The sequence below is a fragment of the Scatophagus argus genome, chromosome 2 (genome assembly GCF_020382885.2).
Source record: "Scatophagus argus isolate fScaArg1 chromosome 2, fScaArg1.pri, whole genome shotgun sequence".
Classification (NCBI taxonomy): domain Eukaryota; kingdom Metazoa; phylum Chordata; class Actinopteri; family Scatophagidae; genus Scatophagus; species Scatophagus argus.
The window spans coordinates 28,399,313-28,422,877 of record NC_058494.1 but is presented as its reverse complement, the minus strand read 5'-3'; the positions used below and the strand labels follow the sequence as shown (position 1 = coordinate 28,422,877).

The following is a 23,565-nucleotide window of genomic DNA, read 5'->3' as shown; positions in this document are numbered from 1 at the left end:
TGAGACACGCAGTGAGACAAACAGTGAGACACACAGTGAGACAGTCAGACAAACAGTGAGACACGCTGTGAGACAAACAGTGAGACACGCAGTGAGACAAGCAGTGAGACACACAGTGAGACAGTGAGACAAGCAGTGAGACAAACAGTGAGCCACACAGTGAGACAGTCAGACAAACAGTGAGACACACAGTGAGACATGCAGTGAGACACACAGTGAGACAGTCAGACAAACAGTGAGACACACAGTGAGACATGCAGTGAGCCAGTCAGACAGTGAGACACTTGGTGAGACAGTGAGACACTTGGTGAGCCAGTCAGACACTCAGTGAGACACTCATTGAGACACTCAGTGAGACACACAGTGAGACAAGCAGTCAGACACTCAGTGAGACACACAGTGAGACAGTGAGACAAGCAGTCAGACACTCAGTGAGACACACAGTGAGACACTCATTGAGACACGCAGTGAGACACGCAGTGAGACACACAGTGAAGCAGTCAGGCACTTGGTGAGACAGTCAGACACTCAGTGAGACACACAGTGAGACAGTGAGACACACAGTGAAGCAGTCAGACAGTGAGACACACAGGTTCCATGTGTGGACTTCACATTCTGACTTTTGTCTGTCAAGTCGAGGAGGACGGAGACAGAAGACACTCGGCAGGTGCGTCCTCTCAGGCTCTCGACTTGTCGGTGGTTTTCGGCGTGTTTTGGATGTTGACGTTGAGTTTGTGTCTCAGCTGAAGGAGCAGCTGATGCTGCTGGAGGCCCAGCTGGAGAAGCAGGTGGAGGAGTCCAGCTTCACCCAGAGCTGCAGTGAGGAGCTCGCTCAGGTCTGAACCTCACACACGATCAGATCTGACTGTGAGGAGACACAGAGGACCAAACCACGACTTGGAGAAGACAAGTCAAACTCACAGTCTTCAATTCAGACGCAGGGATTCAGGTTCCAGAGGAATGAGTCGGGACAAAGTCCACAAGGCCAGCAACAGTTTCACCAGCTGTCGAGGATCAGCTGCGTCTCCCAGTCTGCACTTCCTGTCCTTGTTCTCCTGCCCCAGTGAGCGCTGACTCCGCCCTGATCAGTTTCACCTGTCTGGTCTCCTGCGTCGTCTTTGTCTCTCTGCCAGCTCGTCATTCGCTCGCGTCTTTTGTCTTCCTGGTTTGTTTGGACTTTGTCTCTGCTGATTCCTCGGTTTGTTTGCCTGTGCTGAACTAAACAGTGTGAGTTTGGGTCTCTGTGGTCCATCAGAACCCGCATGGGGCAGCAGCTCACCACAAACCGTCCAGACAGAACTCGGCGTCAGAAATGGCGTCATGCTGGGCTCGAGTGTGTGCGGTCAGGTGCGATCCCAGCTGCAGCAGGTGTGCGTGAGGCTGCAGGTGGAGCAGGAGCAGCGACAGCAGCCGGACACGGCGCCGCAGCGGCGCACATCTGTCACACCCAACATCACGTCTCAAACTTCTCTTCTGCCTTTCAGGCTCGACAGGAAGCGACGGCGCTGCGGGGGCAGCTGGAGGCTCGTCAGCGATCCGAGGTCTCGACGCCAACACCAAACTCGCAGGAGACGTCAGAACGACGCCGCCAACCTGCCAGTCGTCACATCACAGTCAGAAAAGAACAATTAGGAAAAACTGCTAACGCGACACCAACACAAATTTAACACAAATTTATGACAACCTAATTTCCCTCAGGGGGATCAATAAAGTTATTTTAACACAAACAACAAATGATGACTCAGCAACATTTTTTCTGACTTTCATTTTGGCCAAAATTACAAACTAAAAATGTTTATCTTGTGTTTGTGCAGGAGGTGACGGTCGAGGCGAAGGAGGAGACGTCGGTGTGAACCGCCTCACGTCCTCGTGCCCGGTTACCATGGTTACAGCGGATCTCAGCGTCGCGCGACGTGTTTGTACCGAAACAGGATGTGATCTGTCTGCTCGGACATCAGCAAACTCAAAGAACAACTCGACAGATGAAAGCCAATTTTATTGATCAAGTAACATTAACAGGACAAATGTTTCACTGTACATACAACCTGTAACCCAAAGTGAAAATAAATAGTGACACAGCAATAACTTAAAGCCTGAAACGGACCGACAGCCTGTTAGTTCTGTGAGAGGAGACGCCGAGTCGTGTCCGTCTGCGACGACGACAGTGCAGTTTCATGGCTATTTACACACATTTTATTTTACACACACGGTTTTCATTTCCAGTAGCCGACGTTTGTTTCACACTCGTCTGTCTTCACTTCACATTTTTACAACCTCAGTAAGTTGAGCAACAATTTAAAAAACTAAGAAAAGCAAAAAGTAGCGGCTGATTATTAAAAACTTTTAGTTACATGTTACAACAGCATCGTCACAGCTATCTTTAATACGTGTTCAGTATCAAATACTTCAGTCAGCAGCTTACAAAAATATCACACAGACCAGTTTTTAATGAGAAAGTTCCCGCGACACTCAGGGGTCAGTGAACGCAGCAGCTCTCGGCCTTCAGTTCAGCTCTTCAGTCGACCTTTGACCCGCGTGGTGACGCGTTTTCGAACACACCTCAGTGGGTTTCACCGACAGATGAAACGCCGACTGGAGTCCAAATGGACCTGAGAATAAAAAGGTAGTTTGAACATCTACGGTTTGACTCCACCTGCTGATGGAGATCGGACGAAGACCTCCGGAGCAGGCGCCGAGCAGACCTCATCGTGAGATCGTTTGGTCAGCTTCAGACTGGGAGAAGCTGTGACAGGAACATGAAGGCTGGCGGGTTTTAAAGAACCCGTCGAGCCGTTCAGGTTTCCGCCAAACGGGGGTTTCGTTATCCGCAGCTCAGGAGTGCTTTGTTACGCGCTGAGCTTCATCTCATGACGCGACTCATCAGCCTGATCATCGCTCCAGTCAGTCAGTGCTGATCCAGGAGACTGAAGAGCAGAACAGAAGGAACCACACCGAGGTTCTAGTTTTCACATTATTTAAAGTCACTGTGGTTTCTACTGATGGGACTGTCATGCAGCAGTGATCAACACTGAGCCTAATGGTCTCAACATCAACTCTACAAGAAGAGTGAACCTCAATCAGGACTTACTGATCAGGTGGTTTCTTCTCAGCCTGGAGACCACATGATGATCACGTGTTTATTTTAGGGTTACGAGATGAAACCAACTGAATCTGAGCTTTTGTATTCTAACAGAGCGAAAAGTAACGAGCAGCCGCCACGCGAACGCCTGGCGCCTCCTCGGCCTGAGAGCTGCTGAGCTCAGGCTCCGTTCTCGGACCTCGGATCCGGATCCTTTGAGCTCTCTTTCAGTTTTATCTTTCATGTGCGTACAATCACGACTGGAGCGCCTGACAGCAGATCCTCTGCTGGAGGTGAAGAACCGAGAACCAAATTCAGAAATCATCTGGACACAAAGGCTGCGGGTTCTCCAGCGTGTTGCCACCAGCCGACGAAGACTACGACTAATGTCCTGGTGGCTACAGCTTTCATAGTCCAGCTCTGTGTCCACACACACTCACACACACACACACACTGCAGAACATGACAAAATCAAAATGAGCAACAGAAGCTGATGTAAACATCTTAGGAAAACAAACACCTGAGACTATTGTGTCGTTGTCACTTCGCCGCACTGAAATGTTTGAAAAGCTTGTTTTTTTAAACTCTTCACTTCCTGATGATGTCACTGCCAGTCGGGCTGACTTCCTGTTCCTGTTGCTAAGGCAATTTGAAGGTCACCAGGTAGAAATACGAAGCTTCTTTAGTCAAATGGTGGGTGAAATAAAGGAGCAGTTCTGATGCTGTGTGTGCTGACTGTGAAGTGCATGCTGGGACTGAGAGGAGTCAGCCCCCTGACGAACGCAATTTAACCATCCTGCACACCTGAACGCTAAGTTAAAAGAACACATTTATGCTGTAGAAACTACCTGGAAAACACCAGATTCTGATTGGCTTACGGGTGTCCTTTAAAAACTTAACAAGTCACTTAAAATTTGATTATCACTGAACTGACCTGAAACCAGCGATCAGGAGAATGAAGCCACGTGATGAACAGTTAGCGTGTTTTAGCATGAGGACGCAGCGGCAGGCCATTTAAAAAACCCTCCAATCAGCAGAAAGAACCCCGGCTGGCACACATCATCAGACGCCACGAGGATCTCGGGAAAGTGATGACCGACCCTCCTGCCATACGTGAAGGTATCCTACATCAGAGCCACAGCTGAAGCTTTATTTTCATGTGACGCCGGAGTTAAGAGCTTAAATGTTTGGACTAGCTTAGCACAAACACTGGAAGCAGGGGGAAACTGCTAGCCCAGCTTCATCAGAAGAGAGAGAGAGAAATCACCTTGGAAGTTGGTGTGAAATTCAGCTGTGCTTTTTAGATATTTGGTTCGACCCATAAGTGAGTCAGGACCTGGAAGCTAACCCCCCGCTAGTACTTCAGTCTTAGCCTCCACTGAAACAATAGCTTGCATTTGGAGGCACAGATGGATACTAATGAGAGAATGCAATGACAGACCTCGATTTGTTTGAGGGTGGCCCCTCTTTGATGGCGCGAGGCTAACAGCGTCACTCTGCTTCCACTGACTGTGCTAAGCTAGGCTAAACGAGCCCCGGACACCATGTCCCGTCTTTCTTTAAACTGACCAGTACTCTTAGCTATCGTTGGTTGGGTTGGGGCGGGAGGACTGAGATCAGGGTCGGAATATCAGGGCAAGACTGAGCAGGGTGGGTCAGACTAAATCTCCAAGTCGCGACCATTTAGGCTCCACCTGCAGCAGTACTGCAGTAAAAGTACTGCAGATCTGACTCTGCTGAAGTCTGCAGAAGACTTGAACGTCAAACCTGTGTACCAAAGTGAAAGGGAAACCTTTTGTCCTTTTGTTGGACTAATTGCACAGTACGGGAACAGATGCTGCTGTGTGTTTGGTTACCTGGTGATGTGGAACGCTTCATGACGCGGATCGGTGCACAACAAGCTACTGGACACACGCACGCACACTTCAAAACACACACAAACAGAAAACATTTTCCCTTGAGAGTCCTGACAGCTTCAGGCGTGGAGGGCAGACCGTCCGGACGAAAAGCGCCGCTCTTCTGCGTCCACCCGAGCTCAAACTACACGACTGCTGCAAGTGTCAGAACGTCTTCACAAAGTCCTGACTGCTAAACCTACACAGACACAAACATCTTGTTCCCTTTGTCAGGTGTCATGATTTAAGGTAGTTCAGGTGAAATCGAAACCAGAAAAGAAAAGTCTTCTCGTGTTGAGTCCAGTGGTTCATCAGTCAAGGAGAGCAGAACGTGGAGCTGAACTCTGCCGAGTGCTGCTGAGACCGGCGTGGCGATCTGACGAGTTCATTGGCCACTACAGTCGCGTAATGGATGACATCGTCCGAAGGTGGCGCGCTCAAATATCCAGACATCACTTTGAGCAACATGCAGTGAAAGCTTGGCAGGTCAAAGAAACCCAAAACTTCCAGGTGACCCACAGGCCTCACAAACAGAAGGACGGCAAACAGAGAAGGGAGACCGCGATGTGTCTGCATAAGCAAGGCTTCTACCTCTACGAGAGCTGGCGTTGGCGACTTATTCAGCACTCCGATGTCGGAGGACGGCGGTAATGGCTGGCGTTCATTCGGAGGAGTGCATCAGGCTGAGGAAGAAGACGTGTCTGCGTCAGGTTTGACCCCTTAACAGGTCGAGTACCGGCGACCCGAGGTGGGATCAGGCGTCAAGACACGAGTGCGAACAAACAAAATCCAGCCCAGGCACAAATTTTTAAATCCTGTCCCCTCCCCCAAGAAAACAAAGGAAAAACTTTTGGCTTTGTGGTTATGTACAGTGACTTCCTGTGGTGACATTTCGATGTTCATCAAGTTTCCACAGACGTGCAGGACCGGATGTTGGCAACCTGGCGCCGGCGTCAAAGGTCAGGGTCAAGTCTTCAAGCTGGGAGGGGGTGGAGCTAACCGTGTCAGTCAGTCTGTGCGTGTCCGTATGTGTAGTGATACACCAGTCAGTTTTATTTGTTAACTGTGTGTGGGTATGGACCCTCAACTAGCTCCACCTCCCCTCTAGCTCCGCCTCCCGCTACTGGTGGACCTCGTTGGCGATCAGACTGTCCTCCCCTGACTGAAAATCCGCCTCATTGATGCTGTTCCCACCGTTCAGCATCTCCTCGTCCTGGGAAGACCCTCGGTCCTCCTCGCCGCTGCCGCCACCCGGCTCATCTGAATTCGGGTCCTGGAGCACCTGGGCGATGTACATCTGCTGCTGCTGCTGGTGCTGCTGCTGCTGCTGCTGCTGGAGAACATGAAACCACAAGCGACAGGTTAACCAGCAGGACAACGCCACAGACTGGGAACTCGTCAGCATCAGCACTGGTTCTCGTCTTATTCAGTGATGAATGATGAGATTTATGGAACTTGGATAATAATCAGGAAATAAAGTTACTGTTTGACAACTCGTGTTTCATCTCTACGGAGACCAAAAGTAAGAAGTCCTAAAACATGAGATGAGAGGTCTGGTACAACAGTCGAGGGTCGTTAGTCAAAGGACTGAACAAGTTTCTGGAGGCTCACAACAAAGCACGCTAACAAACCAACAAACTCAAGAATTCGAGCCCCTTTGGTCACACGCTAGTAAACTTTGGTAAGTTAGATTCACTCACCTGAGACTTAGTGCTGGGGGAGGACGAGGGACGAGTTGGACGCCCGTTCTCGATAGTGTCCCCATCGGTCTCCTTGGTGTCGATCTGAGACAAAGACACGGAGTGAGACAGCAAACTGAACAGCAACCTTCCTGCTTCATACTCGTGATTTTAGAGCCTTTAACACAAACAGCTGCTGTACCTTGTAGTTGTGAGCGCTGAGATACTTGAAGTGGCCGAAACAGACGTGAGACAGACAGACCACGATGGTGACGATCAGCACCACCAGAGTAAACATGGAGGTCGGCGTCTCGAAACCTGACAGCACATTAGCAGTTAGTGTTAGCTAGCATTCAACTCCATCCGGTCACAAACCCGCGGCTCCTACCAACTCAGGGTTAGATTTTTGTCTTTTCTTTCTTTCTCACATAAAGAACAAACTGGATATTTCTTCTTGCAGCAGCTCATCGCAAAAGACGACTCGGGTATCAGGTCATTAAAGCGAACTCTAACTGTTTGCTGATTTTTAAACCGGCTCACAGGTGTGTTACCCGCCGCACCTGGTCTGACACAGTCGACTGGGAACACCTGATGGATTACCTCTTTTCATCCCGTAATGCATTACTGTTCTGCTGACTCTGGGTTCTCTTTGGATGACTTGAGAAGAGACATCAAAAATGACTTGAGATCTGACTTGGAATCGTTGTGACCGACGTAATTTGGACATGGTTTGGACTTTGGAATTTGGATTGTCCAGCAGGGGGGCGGGGCTTACCTGTGCGTACTGTTGAGAAGAAGAGCAGCCAGAAGAGGCAGAGGATGGGAGCAGCCACCACCTGGGTGACGGCTCCGGAGTGGATCTTCTTGTCCAGTTTGGAGGGCAGGTAGGCATAGTACATGTTGTACCGGTCCACCAGGTGTTTCAGCAGCATGTACATCAGACCTGCAGAGTCAGGAAGCGGTCATTACTCACTTGATTTGAGATCAGGCTGGACTTACACTTGGACTTGTCTTGGCAGATTTAACTGGTAGTTGTCTGAATTCACTTGAGACCCCGTTTGGACCAGCTGACTTTTAACTTCTCTGAACTGAATCGAGACTTGACTTGGACTTGCCTCAAATGACTTGCGACTTATTTTGGGTTTGCATTAGCTGACTTGGGACTTGACACAGAGTGGTTGTCCCTGATCAGAAGGTCAGCGGTTCTGGTGCTGTACTGGGCAGATACTGTACTGAAGAACTGGTTCTCTAATACAAACACTGTGGTGTTGTGTAGGTGAGACTGACCAAAGGGAACGATGATGGGGCAGGTGATGCTGTAGGCCATCACCACCGTGAAGACGTTCATCATCCAGGCGTATGCCGCTCCAAACTGAAACTCATAGGCCTGGTGCTGAAAAGACCACAGACAATTAGATCCAAGGGTCCACAAGGAGACAAACATGGACTCCCAAAGGTGTCCACAAGGAGACAGTGACAGTTTATCAGTCCATCAGGACACATCGTCAAGTCTTGTTGAATTATAACAAACAGATCTTGTCAGTGACCATCCTCACCCTCTTGACGTTGCGGCGGTCGGCGGCAGAGCGAGCCAGGCACAGCCGGATCATGTACATGAGCAGACCGGGGATCCTCAGCAGGTCCATGGCGTTCCCGATGAATGCAGAGGCGATGACGTAGTTGACGAAGAACGCTCCATTATCTGGCAGGAAGACGCACCTGAAAAGGATATGGCAATACGGTCACGGCGGGACGTCCTGCTGATCAGTCAACCAAGGTGTTTCAAAATAAGAGTAGTTGGACAAAGGCTCTTAAAGTCCTGGACTGTCGATAATAAAATTTAAACCCTTCATTTAATTTGTATGTATATTCAAATTTTGTTTGGAAATTTAATTGGATTTTTAAGTACATGTTTTTACATGAATATCAAAACTGGATTTGAAAAGTTTGGGGTTAATTTCAAACCTAAAATGAAAACTTTATTTTAATACCTAACTGAATTCTCCAAACACAACATGATGAAAAGGACTTTAATAAATATAAATGAGGACAACGGTGAGTAGCAACAGCAGCAAACTTAAATGACTCACTCAAATCTGACTTTGGCATCAGCCAGGAACTTCTTATCAAAGAGCCAGCGGAAGAAGACATCCAGACTGGAAAACAAAGAGACCGGGATCAGACAGTGTGGACAGCAGAGGACGGAAGATCCTTCAGGGACGGACTCTCACAGCCAGCAGTTTTCTTACCTGCTGAGTCCGAGAGATGGCAGCAGCAGAACCATAAAGATCAGGAAGGTGTAACACTTGTGCATCGTCGTCCTGTTTTCTCCAGACCTGCAGACACACAGAATCAGGTCAACTTAAAACCAACGGACTTTAGATTTGATTTGGACTCATGTTTACTGACATTAGACTCGACTGACTTGAGATTCTGATTCATCTCACATTTGTCTGACTTGAGACACAGTGAGGACATGGGACTGATTTGAACTGGACTTGATTTAAATGACTCTGATCTGAACTTGTTCCTGCTGACATGATTAGGACTTGCCTGACTTCTGGACGTCTTGTGGATGACTTGACTTTGACTTGTTATGAACGACTTGAGCAAGGCACTTAACCCCCAATATGCTCCCCGGGCGCTTGATGCTGCCCACTGCTCCTGTGTGTGTTTCACTGTGTGTAATTTGCCAGGTGTTGCATGTGTGTGTTCAACTAAGGATGGGTCAAATGTAGAAGACGAATTCAGTGTGTGTGTGTAAAAATATATATACTGTCAATAAAGTGATTCTTCTTCTCCTTCTTAGTAACATCTGTGTGTGTGCGCTAGTTTTGACATTCCAATACGGGTTGTGTATGGTAGTACTGAGGAAGAGGAGGATGAAGAGGACCCAGCAGTGCTACCTGGTCCAGTGAGCCTCGAAGAAGGCGGAGTAGTAGACGATGGTGGGCAGCAGAGCAGAGAAAGCCCAGAGCAGCAGAGTGGGGAAGAACTGGGTGACGATGGGGTTCTGCTCAGAACAAACACACAAGCATCAGAACACTGCAACGACAGCCAGCCCTGCTGAAGACCTGCTCGCTTTGACTACAAGGTCGGTTCTGGCGTCTTACGTTGAGATACTCGACAGGCTTGGTGACGTTGAACTTGTCCATGGTGGAGATGATGATGGCAGGCGTGGTGAGGAAGAAGAGCAGGATGAAAAGGATGCAGTTGATGATGAAGCAGCGGATCCACCAGGAGATCCCGCCCAGCGACAGGTGTTCCCTGCAGGAACAAACCAAGATCAGCTGAGGGTGACGGTTGCGTTTGTTTGGGATTTGGTGGCGTTTCAGGCAGGTGGAGCTTGTGGACGTACCAGCGGACGTTCTGTGGGTCGGGTGCGTATGAAACGCTCCAGTTGTGAACGTGGAGAACTTCGCTGAACTGAGAGGACTGTGGCTCCTGACGACACCGACAACCCTGAACTTGACAAGCGTTGAAGTCCTTCAAAATACTGCAAATACGGAAAGGCGGAGTGAGAGGCAGGAGGCGGGGCCAGAGAGGGGAGGGGTGAAGTCAAAGCTGTGTGAATTTATTTTACAAAAACTAAACTGAAAACATTCGTCCTCAAATGCCTTCCACCAAAACAGGACAAAAACTCAAGTAAAAGTAAGCTTGTGAACAAAAGGACAGAACGTTTGTTTTCAGCACGAGGATGTGAGCGGCTAACTAACAGGCCAACTTCACCAGTTATTGCTTAAGTGTAAACTCTTGTGTGTTTACAGAAGCTTTATGGGAGTCAAATCGGGGTCAGATCAGGGCGGGGTCAGGCTTTGGCTTACATGGCCGTCATGGCCTCATTCTGGAAGGTGACGAAGGCCATGCCCAGCGGCTTGGTGTGGACCTTCTCCTTCTCCTTCCTGTACTCCTCCTTCAGCTTGGCCTCCCTCTTGGTGTAGTAGCTGACCGCCTCCTCCTGCAGGACAAAAGTCAGCTGACTCACTTGTGCTAACAGAAACACCTGAAGTTTAACCAGCTTAGATGAAGTTTGATATGTGGAAACAAAAGTCTCCTCATCAGTACAGAAACAACATGAGGTAACAGCCAGTCGGGGAGAGTAAATGACACGATGAATAATTCACATGTCGGGCTTCAGGCTGGCGAGAAGCCACGCTGAGCGTGTTCGTGAGTGTTAGCATCACCTGAACTCAAACCTGACCAGAAACTCGGCCCCTCTTGAGAACAGTTTGGTTTGGGTCAGGTAGGGAAACTTGACCTCAAGCATGTCATGTGACCCCCGTAGCCCACACTGGGCTCGAGGTGAAAGCAAGCCCACATTCAGCGTTAGCGTCACCTCCTCACAGCCGGCGATGGCGCAGCAGCAGAGGTGTCCACAGGGTTTGGGGTTGATCATGGTGGGTACGTGTTCCTTCGCCATCAGGTCGGTGAAGAACTTCTTACTGCGCTCAGTCTTCTTCCTGACAAACAGGTATCAAACAAACACATTCCTCTCATACGTCTTACTCTCCTTCTATTCTGACAAAACAAACGCATTGAGGTGCGTCCCAGCATGCATTGGGGCCTGTTTGGGTCTCACCTCTCAGCATTCAGAGCCATCAGTTTGGCCACGTTGTAGCAGATTCGAGCCTCGAGGACGATGCAGTTCTCATACGCCTGCCTGAGGAATCATAAAAACACGTTCCCATCCTGACACAACAAAATACTGCACATCCTACAAACAAACCAGAAGTCACTACAACAGGAGGAAAATACGACCGACAGCTCAAATGAACGCAGAAAAACCAATTATTGCTTTCAGAAAGTATTCACACACGTGAAAATGATCTGCAATGTCAGGTAGGATCAGGAAAGAAGGGAACTTTGAAGACATTTAGTGCTGAATTTAACATCAACCGTCAGGACACTTTGATAAAGTCTTGAGACTCTTTACAGCGTTAGAAAAAGTCTGAGGGAGGCGAGAAGCAGAACGTTGGGACCAGAAGAATCCGGTGAACTCACTCAAAGTGCTGTTTGATTTGAGTCTCCTCGGCGTATTTAGAGATGCCGTTAATGAATAAAGTGCGCTTCACCTGCAAGACACAAAACTGGGATTAAAAACACACGTTCAATGTCATAAAACACTGAAGATAAACAGAGAGTGGAGTCATCTGTGACCAGCATCAGCAGGTTCAGTGTCTGTCTGAGTTCCTGTCCTGTACTGCACTGTCCCCATTCATTCACTGCAGGAAGGCAGAGACGAAGCTACTTCCTGTACCCGTTTCATCAGTGTGTTTTACTGAAGAGTCAGAGGAAGTACAGGAAACGGTGACAAAGTGAGTTTAGCTGACAAACGTTTTTCCTACCAGGTCGTCCTCCTTGTAGTGCATTTTGGACGTGTGTCTCCTCATGCTGTAGACGGTCAGGAGAAGATACATGAAGGCAAACGAAGTGTGCAGCCACAGCAGATTCGTCCTGGACACAGAAAAGAAAATGTTTTGTTTTCACAGAAAACTCTGGAAGCAAAGATCATCAGTGTTCAAAGCTGTTCAAAGGCAGTTTCTCCCGCTTCCAGCCTGTGTGCTAAGCTAAGCTAATCCTGGACCTGTAGTGGACACGGTGCAGGATCTACAGACATATGAACGGACTGGGGACACATTCACTGCGTCTCAGCCCATCATCCATTTGTCCTCCTGTCCACACGTGGACGTGTCTGTCCACGGTGGCTCTGTGCTGTCAGTGTGTGAGGGGGAAATGAAGAGACTAAACACTAATTTTACTGGGGTCACACAGTCATCACTGATCCTCAGTCAGTCCTGCTGTGCAGAGAAGAAGAAAACATGCAGCTGATACAACCAAAACGACGACCAGCACTTCATGAAAGCACTGATATGTGGCTCCAGCGAGGACCCTCATGGACTCACCCGGACTTCAGGTTGCCTATCGTGGTGCGTCCGAAGCTGTAGGCGTTGTTTTCTGTTAGAAACACCAGCAGAAGTGTGAGGTTATCACCAGTTTTTCCATTTTCTATGACTTTCTACTTCTACTCACCACATCTCAGGAGGAAGACTGTAGTCAACTGATTCAGATTAAGACCACAAAATATATTCAACAAATACCCAGATCAGAATCTACCATCACACAGCAAACACAGACCTACAGACAGACCTACAGACCTCCTACAGCTCCGGTCTGACTGTTGTTACCTTCTTTAGAAGGAGGTCCAGGTGCTCCTTGGCTTAGGAAAGCATCTTTACTGATAATTCTGACTAAAATCAACCAGACACAAGGCGAGCACACTGTGAGTCTGCAGGCCGAACCCTCTGGATTCAACACACAAACTGTTCAACTTACACACATTTTAGTATGAACAAATGCATCCGGATCTAATAGAATAGAAACAAACACGTATATACAAATGACTTTTGATGGCTTCATAACCAGAAACCGTGCTGACCAGCAGTACGGATTGTGGACGGCTAACTGGAGAGGTGCCGGTTCATGTCCTTCACGTGGCTGAGGTTCCTCTCTTACTACTACATGTGTTCAGGTCCTGACTGTAATGAGTAATAACAAGAAAGTTTCATTTCCCATCTTTCTTCTTCCTTAATTTTGCAAGCATACAAGCTAATTTAGATAGTTACAGGCTACTAAAGCCAGCTTAAATTTTGGAGGAAAACTTGGAATCCAAGTGCAGCACCTGCAGCGTCACCCTGACTGTGAAAGCTGTTTTTATCTGAATGAAGAAGCCTTTATTGTCATTGTATTCAGAATAAAACGAATCTGGCAGTTTCGGTGCATTCTGAATACAACAACAATAAAGGCTTCTTGTCTTCTCTGGCCACCACGCGGTTGTCTGATTGTCTGAAGGACAGCTAGGCTAACTAGCAGCCTAGCTAGCTTCAGGCTAATATGCCAAATCCAAACTAGCTTGTCTCTAATTTTTACATACTTTTTGTTATCTGCTGGTTAGCTTGAGATCCCCGGAATATATTTAAATAAAGTTTGGAAAGCTCCGGATGGCTCCTCACCCAGCAGGTCTCCGGAGAAGTTTACAGGCAGGACGATGCCAACGGAGAGGACGCAGATGACAACCAGCAGGCCGATGATGTGACGCTGGAAGGACAGATAGTGAATGGCGTCTTCACCGCACTTCTCCCTGATCTCTTCATCTCTGCAGGAGGAGGATGAGTCAGTCAGCAGAGAACACACATCTACATGAACCTGACTGGTACTGAGCCTGACCCACAACCTGCTTTATTTCATCCATCAGAGACCACAAGCTGAGCAGGATAACGCATGAAACCGCACTGCTTCAAGTAAATATAATATTTTATATATTACTTTATATATAGCCAAACCAAACTTGAACACAACACTGAACCCAAACCTGACCAGTAACTCAGAAACTTAGGTTTGGGTCAGGTAGGGGAACTTGACCTCAAGTCTGCATGTCATGTGACCCCCGTAGCCCACGCTGGACTCGAGGTGAAAGCAGGCCCACATTCAAAGGTTCTGTGAGCCCACTGCGACAGCAACAAAACCACAGAAGTCGTGCTGTCACCAGTAAATGTGCAGTGGCTGAAAGGTACCCGTCCAAAGTGAGAAGGCTTGAAAATACGCTGACCTCCTCCTGGTCTTCAGGTTTAGAGCTTCAGTCAGATACATTAACTCGTCAAACATGTCAGAAATATACAGAAAACTTCCAGGAAAGACATCGTGTGGATACTCACTTTATTCTGAAGATGGCGGTCAGCCACGAGCAGAAGCCCTGCAGTGAAAACAGAAAAATCAGAAGCCAGACACACACATCCTGCAGTACTGATCAGGGACGGAGGAGCATCTGATGAGGATGATGACGTTCAGTGACCAAGGGGTCCTTACGTTGTCTCTCTGATCGAAGTCGACGGAGCTGGAGACGGAGGTGAGGCGTTCGTATCGGTCGGGCGTCTCTGAGTGCATCGCCGAGGCAACGCTGTGGACACGCAGACACAGGAGTCAGCTGACTGTTAGCTATTAGCATGTAGCCGCTCTGACCTCTGCATCTGAAAGCTGATCCTTCATCTGATCCTTTCATGTTTTGATCTAGATGGCACTTGGCACACGACTAAACACAGCGGGGTGCTAACAGGAAGTGGAACATTTCCACCATGAACACACATCCTCCTGATTTTGTCTAAAAACAGCCAACAGGGAGAGAAAACACCAACAGCTCCTTCAAAGACCTGGAAACCTCCGCACAAACAGGACGCAGGTGTTTCCAGATGTGAGCGTGCTAGCCGACAGTGTGCTGTGTGGGGTTAGCTAACCAGCTAGCTAGCACGTCACAGAGAGTACGACAAACACACCAGAGGTTACCTTTTGACTGGCTCATAGTTATCCCTGTCTCGTCTCCGGCTGAGTGAACGTTAGAAACGAAGAGAAGTGTGGAGCGGTGTTATCACAGCTGTTAGCATCACGTTGGTTAGCATCACATTTTAAACACTGCACACACATATGGGGGCCATTGGTGCCACTGGCCACACTGAAACAGTGGCAGGGAGTTACTGGGGCCCCAGGACCAGAGCCCTTCAACCTCCACTACAAACAGACGTTTAGACCAGAAACTGTCCAGAACACTACAGCTTCAATTTTAGTCAATTAATCCATTAGTTGATTGACAGAAAATTCAGTAATTCAGTAATTTACTAATCATTTAGGTCATTTTAAAGGGCAAAATAGCAAACATTCTGTGGTTCTCAGATGTGAACATTTGCTGGTTTCTGCTGCTCAAACAAAACGAGACATTAGAACATGTGACACTTCGTAAAGCGAACAATCGGTCGATTGCAATTGATGAAAGACACGAGAGCAACGGATCTAAAGTAAAACAATTCACATCTTAGCTGCTGATGCTTTACTTCAGACGTCTGACACTAATAACCGCCCATACGGAAACACACAAACTGAAATGAAGAAGTCGAGTTAGTGAGGCAGCAGAACCTCGTGGTTCAAGGAGCCGCAGGCGGACAAACAAACATGGAGGAAGCAGCAACGTACTATTCGCACTCCTCCAGGTCGCTGAAACGCTTCTTCAGTCTTCAGGATGGGAACAGAAAGACAATCAGATGTACTGCGAGAGCGTCGAGAGACTGAACGTCTTCTGATGGACACCCAACAGTTCAGACTCTGCTTCAGACTGAAGTAGTTCTACAAAGATTAGCTAAAGTAACCCTTTACGTAACCCTACGGAATGAACGTCCAGACCGAGCTTTTCGTTTCCCTACCTGTCAGCGTCGGTGACCAGCGCCAGGCGGCCGTAGTCCCACGCCACTTTCCGCAGAATGGAAAAGACAAAGAGCAGCACCTGAAGAAGACAGAAGAGGACTTCCTGTGAGGTCACCATGGTCACACAGCATCACTACAGATTCGACCATCAAAATAAATGTGGAATTAAACGTCCATCAGAGTGACTGGACGTGTGGGTCAATCCATGAAGCTGCAGTATTGATTTTTCCAACAGCCTGTGAACACATAGCAGCACAAAAAACAGAAAAGCAGTTCAGACTCAGCAGCTCCCACAATGCATCCTGTTCCCTTCAACGCCTGAGCAGCCTGCCTCGTGTCCAACCAGCTGGACAGGAACAGGACGTTTTATTTTACAGTCTGTCTCTCAGAGAGTCAATACACAGACAGAAATCAGTGAACCATGTGACTGGTAGCATGACGGCGACCTCCCCGTGACCAGTCTGTCGTCAGTGACCTGTGAAAAACCAACCGCATCTGTGTTTCAGCTGGACCACAGCCGGGTCACGGCTGGACCACAGCCGGACCACAGCCGGGTCACAGCCGGGTCACAGCTTCACGTTCTCCCTTAACTGGTGACAGTAAATTGGCCGTAGGTGTGAATGTGAGCGTGAGTGGTTTGGCGGCCTGTCCAGAGTCAGCAGGGTCAAGCTCCAGACCCCCATGACGCTGCTCAGATCAGTCAAACCACCGCGTGTAAACGGACTTCACTGCATCGATGCTGAATGCAGCAGAACCATTTCTGATCTGATTATGATGCTGACTAATCAGATTAACACAAATCGCATCAGAAAACAAGCGACGACTCACCAGGAAGCACATGAAGTCGAGGGCGAGCACGGTGGGCACTCCTCCGAACGGCAGCCCCTGCAGCACCGTGCTGCGGATGCGAGCCGAGTAACAGTAGTCTTTGGACTCGCTCTGAGCGGAGCAGTTCTCCTGACCGCTGCACGCCTGGCTGCCACCGAGTATCGCCATGGTAACGAACAGCGCTCTGAGCATGCTCACTGCTGCATCCTGGCAGAGTACCTGAGGGAGGAAATGGACACGTCAAAACTTTAACCTTCGACTGACAAAAGTAACAACCCTTAAATGTTCCACCCGCTGAGTGAATAAAACAAGCTCAGTTACATTGAACAAACGTTTCAGGAACGCATCACAGCTCAACCTGAGCTCCACAGTAGAGTGGAGACTACGTTTCCCAGCATGCCTGGCAGCAGCAGCGGGCGCCTGCTGATCCCGTTGCTATGGTAACCCTGACTACAGCTCCTGACCCAGTTTTTACGCCTCGGCTGCTGTTTGTCTCTGAGCCACGTTGACGCCGCTCTGACTGATGATGTCATCATTACATCATGACACCCCACCCCCATCTGAGCAGCTGGAGAACAAAGAAACATCACGGCGTGAGCCTTCAGGAGCATCAGAGCACCAAGTTCAGCTGTCATGTCGTAGAACTACAGTTAACATCATGCTTTGGGGGAAGGAGTCAGCTGAAGGATGAAGATGAAGATGAAGATGAAGATGAAGATGAAAGTGACATATTTCGTCATTGGAGGGAACTCACTCCAACGAAATTTGTTCTCTGCATTTAACCCACCCAAGTGACGTGCACACACACAGCAAACCCGGGGCAGTGGGCGACCGCGTGCAGCGCCCGGGGAGCAGTGGGGGTTAGGTACCTTGCTCAAGGGTACCTCAGCCATGGACACCGGGACAGGGAATCGAACCAGCGATCCACCGGTTACGGGTCCGACACCCTAACCGCTGATCCACGACTGCCCCAACCTCAGGATGAGGGTGAGGATCCAACCTCACCGGTTTTTCAGTCTACATCTGGATTCATCCTCAGGAAGTGGACGTCACGCTGCATGACGTGTGTTTCATGTCCCTCAGCTGGGACTCTGCATCGGTCTGACTGTACGTGTGTCCCTGTTGCAGCTCCACCGGCTGCATTCGCCTGTCCATGTCCCGTCTTTTGTCCAAGGTCCAAAGATATTTCTGTCTTTCCTGGTCCTGACCCTTAATGACTCCATCATCTCTCCTGCAGCGCCCCCCTCAGGACAGACTGAGCTCGTGTCGCTGCACTGCAGTAAGAAGAGACACATCACAAGGACTGTGTGGCTATAATGAACAGTGCAGCCCCTGAGGACGCCAACAGGATGTTCTAGTTGGTTCTGTGTAGAACGTTTGTGGCAACGGTCTCATCTGGAATATTCCACCAGCTCAGCATCATTCAGAGGAGCAGCCTCCTCCTCCTCCTGTCTCTGTTGTCATGGTGCAGCAGCAGCATGACTCATCTGAAGCCTCCAGTCTCAGAGCTGCAGACACACTGCAACACGACAAACATATAGCGCACACACACGGACCAGCACATCACGGACTCCTGAAGACCTCCTGACACATCAGACCCCTCTTCCGGACCTCCATGTGACCTCTCCATCCACATCAAACCATGACACATTCGGAGACTCGTCCCACAGTTCTGGTTAGCCCCGTGTTTCGACCTGACCCTCATTATTAGCTTAGCCCTGGCTAAAAACAACTGCCTGCAACTTTAGTTTAGCCTTACATGAGCCCAGGCCTGAGACCTCCACTAGGCCCCCACAGTTCAGTCCAGGCCTGAGACCTCCACTAGGCCCCCACAGTTCAGTCCAGGCCTGAGACCTCCACTAGGCCCCCACAGTTCAGTCCAGGCCTGAGACCTCCACTAGGCCCCCACAGTTCAGTCCAGGCCTGAGACCTCCACTAGGCCCCCCACAGTTCAGTCCAGGCCTGAGACCTCCACTAGGCCCCCACAGTTCAGTCCAGGCCTGAGACCTCCACTAGGCCCCCACAGTTCAGTCCAGGCCTGAGACCTCCACTAGGCCCCCCACAGTTCAGTCCAGGCCTGAGACCTCCACTAGGCCCCCCATGGTTTGGCCCAGTTGGACAAAGTGCACAGCGACGTCCTTTCTGACTGATGTTAATGTTGTTTCTGTGAGGACGGAGGACAGGGACACAGTCAGTCTCACATGTGAAGCTTCTGTAGATTCAGTGGACAAACTTCATGCAGCAGCTCAAACAGCCTGACAAAACGTGTGTGAGGGCCCACTGACATCTGCAGGCCAAAGATAACAGCTGAGTGTGTGTGTGTGTGTGCGTGCGTGTGTGTGTGTGTGTGTGTGTGTGAGCTCTCTGAGTGGTATGCAGTGTGTGTGTGTGTGAGCTCTCTGAGTGGTATGCAGCGTGTGTGCGTGTGTGTGTGTGTGAGCTCTCTGAGTGGTATGCAGCGTGTGTGTGTGTGTGTGTGTGTGTGTGTGCAGACGGTTGGTGTATTGCAGGTTCTTGTCTGCTGCTCTTCACTTCAGACTCTCACAGTCTGCAGCCGAGCAGCTCAAACTGAAGGAGCTTCAGTCTGCAGAAACCTGAAAACGTTCATGTGTTTCCAGGCTCCTCCTCTGTGGCCTGAAGGTCTTATCAGCCAGCTGCACGCGTCTGGGTGACACGGAGGGGAAGCTCTGGTTCACTTCTGTCACCAACGACGACGTCAGAGCGACGACGTCAGCTCGGACGCTTCCACCTCCTGAGCAGGTGGAGGGACACAACTGGATTCTAAACCAGCATGGACCACGTCGCAGCCTTGCTCAGCACAAACCACCGAACTCACTTAGAGTTCATCACCCGTGACACACCTGAGACGAGGAGCGGCTGTTCCGTGGCGTATTCTAATTTCAGTCTTGTGAAATGTTAAAATCATATTGAGGTGGTATCAAAAGTGAAACTAAACAGTTGAGATTTTGTTTTACTTGTCTTTTTAGTAATGTTGTTCTCATGTTGTTAACTGCTTTTCTGCCTGTACAACATCCATTGCACGTCTGCCCGTCCTGGGTGAGGGATCCCTCCTCTGCTGCTCACCCTGAGGTTTCTTCCATTTTTTCCTGTTAAAGGTTTTTCTGGGAGTTTTTCCTCAGTTGATGTGAGGGTCGAAGGGCAGAGGATGTTGCTGATGTTATGTTAAGCCCTTTGAGACAAACTGCTTGTAAAAATGGGCTATACAAATAAAGTTGTCTTGTCTTGTCTTGTCTAGTCCACGTGCGGGTCCACCTGATGACCGGCCCAGATGCCCAGGACCAGTTCTGCTGGTTTTACTTTACCTGTGGTTGAATTTGAATTTCCCTCGGGATCAATAAAGTATCTATCTATCCATGTTCAGCTTTTCAACACGCTGATGCGCTCGTCACTTCTCATGAGCCGACCAATCGCAGCCTGGAGGGGGCGGGACACTGAACTGTCGAAAGGTTTAACTGGTCATCATCCAGACGCTGGTTACATGAGCCAGTTTGGACGTGTCTGGTTCACGTCCTCGGACTGGCAGGATAAATCTGGATCAGGGTGGACACAGTGAAACAACAGCTCTTCCTCCCTGCTAACCCCAACCCCACCCGCTCCAGTGGAGGTCCTGAACCTGAGCTGCTCTCAGCCCAAAGTCCCTGAACAAACAAAGGTCAGGACGCTGGACTCGAGGTGTCGTCAGAGTCAGGATGTCAGTCCCACCGGGTCAATATGTGTAGGAACAGCACGTTTCCACAGTGGCCCATCATCAGGTCAGACTCATCTGATGTTCACACGACAGACTGGACAAGAACTTCCAGAAGTCAGTGAAGGCAGCGCTGCTTCAAGCTGAAACTTCATCATCATGGTGGACGTCCGTGAGCCTCTGGGTGCTGGTGGCTGTGCGTACGTGTCTCCAGCAGGCTACGTATACGTTTACTGCGTACTGTGGTACAGACAGAAGTACTACATATCTGCTGTATAACCCCCCCAGTGCCAGACTTCAAAGGTTCAGCCACAGAGCAAAAGCACAAAGGTGTGTGATCGACCAAACGTTCAGGTTCTCAGCGTGGACCTCGTCAGACAGCTTTCTGCCTTTAAAGAGCTGGTTTGTCCTCAGTCCGGTCTCAGCCTGCTCTGGGGATCAGGACAACTGAACTGAGTTTATCAACAATCAATACCAATAAATTCTATAAAAGGTCAAAACAGTGAAAAATGTCCATCACACCAAACATGTCGTGATCTGTCAGCCAAAGCAGCAAATCATTTTTACTGATAAACGTCTTAAAACTACCTGAGTATCAGAAGTGTTTCAAAGGCTTTGGATTCCTGTGAAAAACGAGCCCACAAAGACTCAGAGTGAGCACAGGTGAGGGCGTTCAGGTGGAGGTCGAACGTCTCAGCTCCTCACAGGTGAACATACCTGAGGAGGAGGCGGAGTTAAACCCTCAGGATTCATCAGTGCAGTCGCATCGTGTCTCAGCACTCATGGACTGGATTTCATCTGTACGTTAAACCAGCAGGAAGCCAGTATTGAGGTACTAGTACATGAAGTACATGATATTCTCTCGATACCAAAGAGAAAGACTCCACACTGAATGGTTTCTTTCTTTTTGTTTAAAACTGCCTTAATGTACACATTTAATAATGCTCATTTGTGCACATCCTCGGGTTGAAAATCTGACCTCAGATCTGTTTTTATGGCTTCAGTACATTCAATAAGCTCAATACTGGAGGTTTTCAGTAACTGGTACTGAAGCAGTACTGAAGCAGTACTAAAGTACTGATACTCCTGACCACCTGATGAACCACAGTTTGGACCTGATGTGACAGAAAATCAGTTCAGATTTCCTGCTTTTACTAAATATTTTTCAAATCACAGCCAACAGTTTTATTGATCAGTTAATCGTTCACACCTTTCGCCAACCAATAGAGCAAGTTTTCCAAAAGACGGAAATCATTTCCAGAGGGACACGTTTGGCTGATGAACCCGCTGGTCTCCCCTCAGAGGTCTCGGAGTGAACCTCCAGTCCAGAATGTAAACTCAGATCAGCTTACTGAGCCACAAAACGGAAAATCCCTCACATTTCAGAAACTGGCAGCCGATTAATCGATGATGATTCGAGCTGAAGATGAACTTTGTGTCGGTGAGCAGCTGGATTCAGCATCTTCTCGCAGACTGAATGAGGTCTGGCTTGAGTCTGCTGCGGGTTTGGGGCTCAGGTGAGCCTGAATGTTCCTGTTCTGTCCTCCGCGTCTCTGCTGCGTGAAGCGGCGGCCCTGCTGCACCTGCAGCCCGCTAACCCGGACAAAACGTCAGAGACACCGAGACAGACACGGGGACACGCGGGGACGTGTTCAGACGCCATCAAGCGGGTTTGTTCGGGTGTTCGACGAGCTCCCGTCAGTCGGTCCGTCCCTCGAAGGTGAAATCACATCATGTCTGCAGACGGACGGCGGACAGCTCGCCGTGTCCTCTGCGCACACATTATATAACTCAGCACCCCCACCCCACCGCCACAAAAACAGCGGAGTCCCACGGAGGCCGGATGGATGCTGTCCGGGAGGACGCGGCGAGCGGCTGACAGGCCGCTGCTGCAGCCTCACCGGCGGCCTGTCAGCCGCTACTCAACCCGCTGAGCAGATCAAACAAAGCCGTCTTATGATAAACCGCAGCATAAAGCGCCTAATAAATAAACCCAATTAGAATAAAGCCTGTACCTGACCATCCGAAGCCGACCCTCCTGCTCTTCTCCTCCGCCAAATCAACAAAAAACACCGCAGAACACGACTCGTTAAATCCTCACAAATCCACCGCCGCCCCGGCCGCGTCCTGCCGCAGCGCCGCCATCCCACAGAAAAAAGGCTGATTCACGCCCGAGGAATTAACAGCACCGCCCGCAGCAGCGTGTCCCTCCGCCGGCCGCCGAGTCCGCTGCGAGCCGCCCGGTGTCGGCGTTAAAATGGAGGCGGTCTTTCTGAGAATAGAAACAGAGCGGAGCCGCTGCCGCCGCCGCTGGGGGAGAAGAAGACGAAGAAGAAGAAGAAAGACACGGTCCGCCAGCGCTGCTGCTGTTACTCACATCCGCCGGCAGAGGGAGCCAGGCCGAGACCTTCACAATAAGACTCCACTTTGTTTTTCAGTGTTTCTCATTCAGAGAAATACTGTATTATACAAGAAAAAACACCACAAATACAATCAGATAATAACAAAATATCCTCCAAACACAGCACTATCCTCACTGTGGAGTCACTAAGTCCACGTGACGCGGTGTCCACCCGCATCACACGTGAGAAACACGAACCAGGTAACGTAGACAGTGGATAGGCTGACGTGAATCAGGTATCATCACACCAGAATGTTTTGTGCTTTCAAACAAATGAACACTAAATAATGGAAATGATAATGAGACATAACAGCTCCGCTCCTGCTGCGGCCGTCCAATGCAGCAGACAACAACATGTTTAAGTAACAATAACCTAATAAAACACGCGATTGTTCTATGGGATTTGTGCCCGAAATGCACAGAACTTTGACAAAATTAGACAGTAAGTGAGAACATCATTATCTAATGATAAAAACACTTAGAAGTGGCCCCGATGGTTCAACACTGACGTGGTTTTGGCTCTTCGTTGTCAGGTCTGGACACGTTAGAAAGTCCTGCGATGGCCGGCAGGGGGCGCCACTACCTCACACAGACTGCTTACCTGTTCGCGGCACAGTGAGCTGAGACAGACACGGACAGTCTGAAGACACTCGGGGGAAATGATCCATCACATCACGTCAGGTGTACCTGAACGCGTCCAGGATGCGGGTGGATGATTCCGACATGTTCAC

At 49.4% G+C, this 23,565-nt stretch overlaps 1 protein-coding gene across 5 annotated transcripts; it reads right to left on the bottom strand.

The window, feature by feature from the left end:
• Window positions 1–1,975: 1,975 nt before the first annotated feature.
• LOC124052783 (CSC1-like protein 2) lies at window positions 1,976–23,564 on the bottom strand. Of its 5 annotated transcripts, none has more exons than XM_046377453.1 (24): window positions 23,436–23,564; window positions 16,728–16,946; window positions 15,899–15,978; window positions 15,672–15,710; window positions 14,517–14,607; window positions 14,366–14,403; window positions 13,664–13,806; window positions 12,557–12,608; window positions 11,999–12,107; window positions 11,655–11,725; window positions 11,233–11,313; window positions 10,990–11,113; window positions 10,478–10,611; window positions 10,012–10,149; window positions 9,767–9,920; window positions 9,560–9,666; window positions 8,903–8,989; window positions 8,744–8,809; window positions 8,210–8,372; window positions 7,941–8,046; window positions 7,429–7,596; window positions 6,856–6,971; window positions 6,675–6,758; window positions 1,976–6,307 (listed from the first exon to the last, which is right to left on the bottom strand). In XM_046377453.1, the coding sequence occupies exons 2-24, from the start codon at window positions 16,917–16,919 to the stop codon at window positions 6,095–6,097; spliced, it is 2,556 nt and encodes an 851-aa protein (XP_046233409.1). In that variant the 5' UTR covers window positions 16,920–16,946; window positions 23,436–23,564; the 3' UTR covers window positions 1,976–6,094. The 5 variants fall into 5 exon arrangements, with proteins under 5 accessions (XP_046233409.1, XP_046233428.1, XP_046233401.1 ...); XM_046377472.1 differs by lacking the exon at window positions 23,436–23,564 and adding an exon at window positions 22,449–23,389 and having other exon boundaries at window positions 1,976–6,304; XM_046377445.1 differs by lacking the exon at window positions 23,436–23,564 and adding an exon at window positions 22,449–23,388.
• Window position 23,565: the final 1 nt, after the last annotated feature.

What these genes read in the sequence shown, in the direction of transcription:
- LOC124052783 (XM_046377453.1), bottom strand. Translation starts at nt 16,919, where the DNA reads ATGCTCAGAGCGCTGTTCGTTACCATGGCGATACTCGGTGGCAGCCAG. An exon ending in ACCGCCATCTTCAGAATAAA is followed by an intron (nt 13,807 to 14,365) that starts GTGAGTATCCAC and finishes CTCCTCCTGCAG; the next exon opens with AGATGAAGAGATCAGGGAGA. An exon ending in ATGGCTCTGAATGCTGAGAG is followed by an intron (nt 11,114 to 11,232) that starts GTGAGACCCAAA and finishes CCTGTTTGTCAG; the next exon opens with GAAGAAGACTGAGCGCAGTA.